The sequence below is a fragment of the Lathyrus oleraceus genome, chromosome 5 (genome assembly GCF_024323335.1).
Source record: "Lathyrus oleraceus cultivar Zhongwan6 chromosome 5, CAAS_Psat_ZW6_1.0, whole genome shotgun sequence".
In the NCBI taxonomy this organism is placed as follows: domain Eukaryota; kingdom Viridiplantae; phylum Streptophyta; class Magnoliopsida; order Fabales; family Fabaceae; genus Lathyrus; species Lathyrus oleraceus.
Window position 1 is genome coordinate 149,890,157 of NC_066583.1, and position 9,586 is coordinate 149,899,742.

At 36.5% G+C, this 9,586-nt stretch overlaps 1 protein-coding gene across 2 annotated transcripts; it reads right to left on the bottom strand.

The window, feature by feature from the left end:
* Nucleotides 1–67: 67 nt before the first annotated feature.
* On the bottom strand, nt 68–5,902 carry LOC127079122 (farnesylcysteine lyase). 2 transcript variants are annotated; one of them, XM_051019548.1, is made up of 6 exons: nt 5,268–5,902; nt 5,009–5,182; nt 1,305–1,664; nt 998–1,173; nt 459–657; nt 68–351 (listed from the first exon to the last, which is right to left on the bottom strand). In XM_051019548.1, the coding sequence occupies exons 1-6, from the start codon at nt 5,796–5,798 to the stop codon at nt 307–309; spliced, it is 1,485 nt and encodes a 494-aa protein (XP_050875505.1). In that variant the 5' UTR covers nt 5,799–5,902; the 3' UTR covers nt 68–306. The 2 variants fall into 2 exon arrangements, with proteins under 2 accessions (XP_050875505.1, XP_050875504.1); XM_051019547.1 differs by having other exon boundaries at nt 68–657.
* Between the last annotated feature and the right edge of the window lie 3,684 nt (nt 5,903–9,586).

Sequence of the window (9,586 nt, forward strand, 5' to 3'; positions counted from 1 at the left end):
ACTCCTGCAATAGAGACAATGAGGTTTAAATCTAGGATTTCAAGCATACTATTCAAACTGCTCACCATTAGACCAATCTTAGAGGTTTATCGCAGTTAACCATGAAACTCCACAAGTACAAAGAAATCCTCATCAGAAAATGCAACCACTAGAAGTTTGAATCTCAACAACCACACACACTATTTTCACTACCCATTAATAACATAATAACATTGTAAATGAAATACAAAGGAAGGGGCTGGGGAGAGTAATTATGTATCGTCCCGTAATTTATGTATTTCACACATTGTTGTATCTCGCAGTTGGTTAGGGATTAACCTCCCGTTGGTAATAATTGCTTGATTTACTTTCCTGTATTTCCAGATGCAAATTAAACAAAATCTTTGAACGTATCACAAGTCAAAATGAACATCTTCTGCTTGAAAACTAGCCTTCAAATTAGATGAATGCGCACTTACTTTGCCAAAATATCTTGAGAGTATGAGTCGGGCAATATTCTCAGCTGCCACAGCACTTGTCTCCATGGTGCTAGCCGCATTTTCGAATGCATTAACATAGTACAGATGTCGCCCATCCAATACAAACGGGGCAAATATTTCTGGGGCATGATACTGAGGATAGGCAGCCCAGTTTATCCGAATTGTCTCCTTCCTCACACTGTCAGAGGAGCAATCAACACAAGTTACAATTAGAAATCGGTGAAAGTTTTCTTTTACTCATTTTTGTGAGAACAAGAAGAGAAATACAAAGCTAAACAAATAAATACTGTCATTAGGTTCCAATCCTGCACACATTTGCACATCAGAGCACATATTGTATTTATTAGGTAGGTTTGATGTGTGATGACTCCACAGTTATCCCAAGTTATAGACTAGTTCTCTTTTTCTAACTAGAAGTGGCCAGGTCTGTGCAATAGATTTTGTTACACAAATCAGCAGTATAATTTAAGTTTCAAGGTACATGAAAAATTTGTTGATTAACATCTGATACTATTTACCTGAAAATGCTATCAAGCAATGTGTCTGTCATTGGTTGACGAGAGAATATTTTATAAGTTGATTCTTCTTCATTGTGCTTCTTGAGAACTGAAATGCTTGTAAATGGAAGTTTAGGGTCCTCTAACGTAGCCACAAGATCTGGAAGTTTTGCCGCAGCCTTGAGACCAAAATATACCTACAGCACAACAAAGGATATCCATTAGTAGTAGCAGCAACAACTAAAATGAAAGAAGAATATCAGACTGACATGGACAGAACCTGTATTACATAATAGTAGGTTATGACTATCAAGTGTTAATTACTCACAGGGTTTAGAAGGCCTCTGACAAAGGTTGCATGTGTATGCTGTAGTTTTCTCTCAGGAATTGAGATTGGGGGAATAAATTGAATACTTATCTCATCCAATGGTGTTGCAACCACAGTGACTTCACAGATGTAACTGTTTCCTTTTGTTGAGTTGAGTTCATAATAATCTCCAAGGTCAGCAACAGATTTAATTTCTTCGTTCAGATGTAATGCAACATCCGACCGATTAATCAGTCCAGCAGCCATTTGCCAGTTGCCTCCCTCAATGGCCCATAATCCTCCACCCGATCCTGCCAGCGAAACTGCACCTCCCAACCCACTCATGTAGACACTTTGACCATAGTTAATACGTGTGATGACCTGCATAAATAAACAGACCAGAATCCCATATCATAATAAGCTTTTTAAATTTAAGATGCTTCTTTTTCTACAGGTGTGGGATTTTTTATTCTGAAGTAACACAATACTTTCACATGCCCAATTTGGATTAGCTTCTAACTGATCAGAGCATCTCAATCAAAATAAGTGTATGATTCTTCATTTAAGAAAAAATGGTTATAGAGAAATAAAATCAGAGAGCTTCTAAAAAATTAAGATACATAAGCTAATTTCAACTTACAGGATACACCACTGTTACTGCAAGATTCTTTCAAAATTTCTTTTTGCATGAGCATTTGTCAAGAAAGAAGTTTATCCAAACAAGCTCTCAGTTGAAATAAACTAGATAAATCAGCATTTCAGCACTCCAAATTGTATGGATCGAGCAGTTTAGTCTCTCCATTAAAATATTAATTTCGTAAACATCCATCAAAATCAAAGAAAGACCTAAAATTAACATGAATAGTCTCTTACTACATCAAAACAAGCATAGAATCTTTAAAATTGTTGGGCTAAATTTGGAGAAAGGACTAATTGACTATCATAGTTCAATTTAATGGACTAAATTGTTTTGTTTTGTTTTTAGTTTTTGCAAATTTGAAAGACTATATTATATATTATGGACACTGTTGAGTATGACTCATATTAAAACAAAGAGGAACACGGTATGTTGAAATTTCAGTCGGTCTTAGGCCCAACTATTTGGTGAGGGTAGGTGACAGGGGTGTGGGGGCAGTAGTCCCGTGATACAGTTCAGAGGTATTATTGTAAACTGAATCATTGTATTATATATATATATATATATATATATATATATATATATATATATATATATATATATATATATATATATATATATATATATATATATATATATATATATATATATTGCTTACCAAGTTTGGAACTGAATAATATATTTCAAGTATGTTAAAATTATAAGCACTAATCTCTTTATATAAGACTATTCTAATCTAATGGACTAAAAGCTCAAATATGAATTACTAATAATAATAGTAAAAGTAATTTATTTACAACACTCCCTCTCAAGCTGGTGAATGAATATCTATCATTTCCAGTTTGGAAAAAAAAATTTCAAAGTTATTGTTGTTCAACCCCTTAGTTAGAAGATTTGCAACGTTGTCTTGAGAAGAAACATATGGAGTGCAAATAAAATAACTATCTAACTTTTCTTTGATGAATTGTCTGTCAACTTCAATATGTGTGGTTCTATCATGCTGCACTGGATTATGGGCTACGCTAATAGCATATTTATTATCACAATAAAGTCCCATTGGTTCATCACTCTTGATCTTCAAGTCTTCTAATATCATTATCTAGATACAAAACTTTGTTTTTTACTCTTTCAAGTTACAAGATTCTCACCTAGAAAAGTACAATATCATGTAGTTGATCTTCTATCCACAAGTGACCATAGTCAACATCACTATATGCTTCAAGACTCACACTTCCATTTCGTTCAAACAAAATTCCTCTATCCGGAGTTTCTTTTAAATATAGCACAATTCGGAGCGCAACTTGTAAATGAATCTCCTTTGTTTTGTGCATGAATTGGCTGAGTAAGCTTACAGCAAAAGCAACATTTGGTCTAGTATGTGATAGACATATAAGTTTTCTGACTAATCTTTGATACATTCTCTTATCAACCGGAATATTTTCTTCTGTGTTCTCCAACTTTACACTTGGATCAATTGGTGTACTTGCAGGCTTGCATGTTGTCTTATCCGTCTCTTGTAGAAGATCAGTAATATATTTTTGTTGAGATATGGAGATTCCTTTTTTAGAGTGGGCAACTTCAATCCCCAGAAAGTACTTCAATTTTTCCAAGGTCTTAATCTCAAACTCCTTAGCTAAATGTTAGCCTAACAATTGTTGCTCCTTCTCATCATCACTTGTTACTATAATGTCATCCACATACACTAATAAAACTGTTACTCCCCCTATCTCAGAATGTTCGATAAATAGAGTATGATCTCCTTGACTTTGTTTTAAGTCCAAACCTATCATAATTTTGATGAATCTTCCAAACCATGCTCGTGGTGATTGCTTTAGTCCATATAAAGCCTTTTTTAATTTGCACACAATGTTGGCGGTAGTAAGTTCACAATATCCAGGGGAGGGGGTACATCCATATAGATCTCTTCATCAAATTGATGTAAATTTCAATTGTAATTAGCTACTAAAGATAATATCACCCTTACGGTATTCATTTTAGCAACTGGAGAAAATGTCTCTGAGTAATCTACTCCAAAAATTTGGGTGAATCCTTTGACAACCAATCTTGCCTTGTACCTCCCAATAGATCCATCAGCCTTGTATTTAACATTATATACCCATCTGCACCCTACAAGTTTCTTCCATTTGACAGAGAAACCAATTCCCAAGTATTGTTCTTATTCAATGCCTCTATCTCCAAGTCCGTGGCCTGTTTCCATTTCCTCTTAGACAATGCCTCAGATAAAGAGTTAGATATTGTTATAGTGTTTAGACTTGTGAGGAATGTTGTATTGGTGGGTGAATAATGTTCAAAACTTAAGTAGTTGGATATAGGGTAAAGTGGCTTTTTAGTATATTTTCTGGTATCTTTTCTAAGGGCAATTGGAAGATATAAATCCTTGTATTGAGGAGGTAGCACTGAGTTGGATTCAGTTTCTTGTTCATGAGAAAATTCAAAAATTGAATCACTAGTGCTTGAAGGGTCGGGAGAAGTTACCTCGTGTAATGTCAGATTGGATTCTTGGATATAAGTAGATTCAGGAATGTTCTTCTTTCTTGTATATACTAAATTTTTTCAAAATCTTACATCAGTTTCAACATTTCCATTTTTTTCAGAATCAAGTTCAGTCTCAACATTGTCACCACTAGTTTCAGTCTCAACTTCCGGTTCGAAAGTAAGGTCAGCAAGTAGAGAAGACTCGTCTTCCTTACTTATATTCACCCCCTGAAGATGAGTTTGAAGGAAGTAACTTTCTTGTTTATGGAATGTGACATCTCGAGAGACAGGATTTATGAGATGGTGGATGATAACATTTGAAACCCTTTTTAGTAGAAGAGTATCCTATAAAGACATATTTTAACGCTCTAGGATCAAGTTTCCCTCTACCATCACTATGGATATGGACAAACGACGTACACCCAAGTATTCTAGAGGTCAGATTACTTGAAGTAGACACATCAGAATAGAATGAGGATAAAACTTTCATAAAAGTTTTGGAGGAAAAAACAGTAGAGGGTAAACGATTAATGAAATACGAATTCATCTATATTCTATATTTGTATTTGTAAAGGGTAATAAGAATTCTCACCGTGACAAGTTCATTGATCAACAATGGCGACAATCCAACATCAACCAATTCATCTTGTAAAGTTCTGGTAGTAAGATTAAACAAACCAGCCCATTTCAACATCTCATCCACAGTCTCAAAAATAGGTCTTGAATCAGTTTCCTCATAGTATTTTGAGAACCTATCCACAGCAATCTAAACAATAGCACACATTTGCTTTTATATACAAATAAATAATCAACTTAAAATAAATGCGATTAAACCTAACATAAATAGGTACCTGAACAAAGTTCTGCATCTTAAATAGCGAGAAACCATAGCGAACAAACATGAGTCCCGAATTGACGAGTGAAACGAGATTCTCAACAAAAGGGAGTTTAAGAAACTTCTCGAGGAGGGGAAGATTGCTACTGATTTCAACCGTTTTGAAAACAAATTTATCGCCATCCCAAATTCCGAGAGAGAATGATCCCGAACTTGGCTCTTTGGCCTTAAGGTTGAGAAGCTTTGTGTAATTGACTGCGTGGAGGTTCTTCGGATGAAGAATAGAAGCTCCAGCTTCAAATGTTTCTCCGGCTATGGTGACGGTGGCTGTGCGACCACCGACTATGCTGTTGCGCTCGAATACGCGGATTTTGGTAGTGGGAGTGAGCTCCGGCGAGTATTTACGGATGAAATGGGCGACGGATGAACCGCCGATTCCGGCTCCGATGATGCAGACGGGGGATGAAGGTGGTGGTGCATCGGAGTACTTGTGAGCTTGGGAGAAAATAAGAAGGGTCAACAACAGAGGGAGTAGTAACGTGTTCATTCTGATCGTTGCACCTATTCAACTGTCACAAGTTGGCATCTATTTTAAGGCCAACAATTCCGAGGTGCACAAAATATGGACGAAGAATTCTAAGTTTAATTTTGAAGAGAAAAGGGTGTAACGGTGGAAATTTATTTTATAAGGTCAATCATCATGTATTTCGTCAAATTAAATTGAAAATTTTTATTTGATGAAAATGTAAAACTTTTTATAATCTTAAAGCATTATCATTAAACCATTTTTTATACTAATACAAAGTTTAATTATTTGTCATATTCAAACCTATTTGTGTGGTCAAAACTCCACATTGGCAGGCTCATTTATGAAGATACAAATCCAAAACTTCAAGAAGTAAGAGAGATGAACAAATAGTGTTTCATCAAGACGCGAGATATTGGATCCTAACTCCCAAATGTTTTATGTAATTGGGTATGATTAACGACTCCCTGCATCATGTGTCATATTAGACGATTGTGATTTCACAAACATGACGTACATAAACCTCATCATGCATTGAGTACATGCATTATCTCATTCAAAATCGCAAACTAAATTTCTTAAACTTCAACGACTTAAGCATTCAAGTTATAACATTATAAGTCATCCCATTCTGCCATACCGAAAGTTTTTTTCGTTATATTTCTTGTTCCACTTCAATGGCGCCATCAGTGGGAATCAATTTTTGATTCTCACGAAATTTCACGTCATATTCATCCAGTTCTAAATGTTACATCTCACAAGAAACGGTATTGTGTGATCAACTATGGCAATCTTCGATCCGACTATCATAGTCACCTTCCCGAACACCTACCTTGAGATCATGAACAAACCTCATTGTTTCCCCCGTTGACGGAGGATCGTATGATAAGAAAGAGCTTGATAAAAAATATTCGACATAAAATTCATCTAACTCTCAAACAGGGGAAGGAAAATCGAAGAAAGAAATTTTCATTCTAGGATTCTTATATAGCAAGAAGTTGGAAGGGATCCCTAACATGACAATTTTGTTAGTGGTAATTGTCATCTTGGATAATTACGCGGTCTCGAGAATCCTCATTGAAGACGAAAGTTTGTGTGATAACATGTATACCAACATATTTATAAGATTAAGGATGAGCAAATAAGAACTCATAATGTATGCAGGTATGGGTCTTCATGCGTTCAACGACTCAGTCACTCACCCTTGCGACACTAAAGAATTATTGATTTTCATTGGTGAAGGAATAAACAAGAGAACAATGAATATGTGTTTCATGGTGATCTTTTGCAAAAGTGTTTACAACTACATTTTAGAAAGGTGTTTCATCGCATCGTTAGACGCAATAGCTTCCACTGTCCACCTAATTGTGAAATAATACAATTGCTTCGGTGAGCCATCAGTCATCTCGACTGATTTGCATGAAGCATGCCTAATTCACAAGGTTTTGAAAGACCCACGTGCAAATGTTTTCACTCTTAAAAGGAAGATGAATGTGTCGTCACCCTTACCATCGGCACAATTGACCTCAATACGCACAAAGATGAAACTATGTCGAGTGACGAGTCAAACTCTCCGTTGGACACTAAACGAAGCCCTTGAGGCCATTTCTAGACGAAAATTTTGAGATCGTACAACTCGACAAAAACCCTCTCAGGTCAATTCATATAAGGACCAACTTGTCAACACTATTGAAGAGAGGACTTATCGGGTGCCTAATAGCTAACATTGACCTTTTCGCAACCTCCCCCGACAAAATGTCTGACATCGACCCTAACATAACATGTCATCATTTGAATATCGACCCTTCCATATGATATGTAGCCTAAAAAAGGAGACGAGATTCTTCTGAAAAATTCAAAGCCACCATGAACACAGTATAATGTGTGCTCCATGTTAGCTTTATTTTTGAAGTAAAATACACTCAATGGTTAAAAATATGTTTGGTAAATAGAGGATATGTGTAGACTACACTGACCTCAAGCGAGCTTGTTCCAAAGATTTATATGTGATTCCCATCATTGAAAATTTGGTACATAATTATGATGGATACAAATTATTGCCATTAATGGATGTTGTATTGGTATATTTGTTAAAATTATTGCCATAAGGGGCGGCGTGGAAGGGGAACAACGTAATACATCCCCCACGACAACTTCTTGATCACCCGATTATTAGATTGATTTCCTATCATTTGGATGTTACGCTCATTTCCCAGATCGACCTCCTTCCTGCAGAAACATGGAGGTGACGTGTCTCAGTCCATAACGATGCGAATAGGGAGTCAATGGAGGAATGATCATGTTCCCCTGAATAAAAGGAGATTCATTGCCTCATTCCTACATTCCTAGAAGTGGTTGTTACTTCTTGAGACCCTAGGGCAAGGGATTCATCACCACCTCTATACTGAGATATTTATAGAACTATTTGGGCTTGACAGCTCACAATAGTCATTAAAGAATCATTAAACCTCGCCCATCAGATATAAAACAACGTTAAAGAAAAATAGAAAACCTATAGAGAGCTTCACGCCTCTGAAAACTCTTTGTGAGAAGATATGGCAAGAAGTCCTCTACATGGATGACATTCCATAACCGACAACACCGAAGTCAGATATCATAGGGCATAAGCCTAGTAGATGGTGAAATTTCGACAAAGTCGAGGGGCACCACACTGAGGACTGATATCAACTCAAGAAGGAGATAGAGCATTTGATCCAATAAGGCCATCTAAATAAACATTTCAAGGGAGACTTTGCCCAAAGGCCAAGCATATCTAGCTCTTACGGGCGAGACACTTCTGGGAGTCCTGGGTCCAGAAAAGGCAAAAAACCAAGCAAAGGGGGAAGGACATAACCATACTCTTCACCCTTAATATCACTGCAATAGGATTTTCTAAAGGCGAAGAGACCAGTTCTGCCTGCAAAAGATACGCTCGCTAAATCCTACGCAGTGAAGGTTTGCCCATCAACTTTGGTTTGGGTGTGATGGAAGCCCTAGAATTTGAGATTGCTTTTCTTTATAAGGGTGCAACAGGAATCCACTTGCATGATGACTAACCCATGGTCATAACCGTAAGGTGTGATAATTAGGAGATTAAGAAGATGTTGATTGATTAAGGGATTTGCACAGACATCATCTGTTGGAATGCTTTTTAATGACTTCGCATGGACTTAGACGGCCTCAAAATTTTCAAAGGATCGTTGATGGTATTCTCAGGCTGCAAGTTCGGGTGAAGGGTTATATTACCCAAGGGACCATATTTGGAGTTGAGGAGAGCGTCAGACACATCATGGTAAGATATTGTATTATAAATGCACCTTCCTCATATAACATGATCATACGGTGGCCTATTTTAAACCAACTTGGAGAAGACCTATCTATGTTGTATTTATGCATGAAATATCTGCTATTAGATGGGCGAATAGAGGTTATTCATGGAGATCAAGAGATCACCAAAAATTTCTATGTAGAAAGCCTAGAGCTAAAAAAATATTAAAACATTGGGAGTGAATGTCGTAGACGTAAAGGTAATAGGCAAGCCACAAGAAGTAGCACCCAAGGATAAAGACCCATTCGCTCCACTTCTGGAAAGCACGAAGGTGGCAGGGATTTGTTGAAATACTTTAACTACTTATGCGTTAAACCATTTTTAGTTAAATTAATTTACCTATTTGGTTTGTTTAAGGCGAGATGACATCTTTGTCATTTGTTTGGTTAATTCTGAAGATTCTTTGTTTGTGGGGGAACTCTTTTCCCCTGTGTTAGCAATAAGGTGCATGTGTTTTGATGAGTCACCTCACGTTTTATAT

Coding starts and splice junctions, on each gene's coding strand:
- LOC127079122 (XM_051019547.1), bottom strand. CDS start 5,798: ATGAACACGTTACTACTCCCTCTGTTGTTGACCCTTCTTATTTTCTCC. Junction 5,183..5,267: donor AGATGCAGAACTTTGTTCAG/GTACCTATTTAT, acceptor GCTATTGTTTAG/ATTGCTGTGGATAGGTTCTC. Junction 658..997: donor TTGCTTGATAGCATTTTCAG/GTAAATAGTATC, acceptor CTCCTCTGACAG/TGTGAGGAAGGAGACAATTC.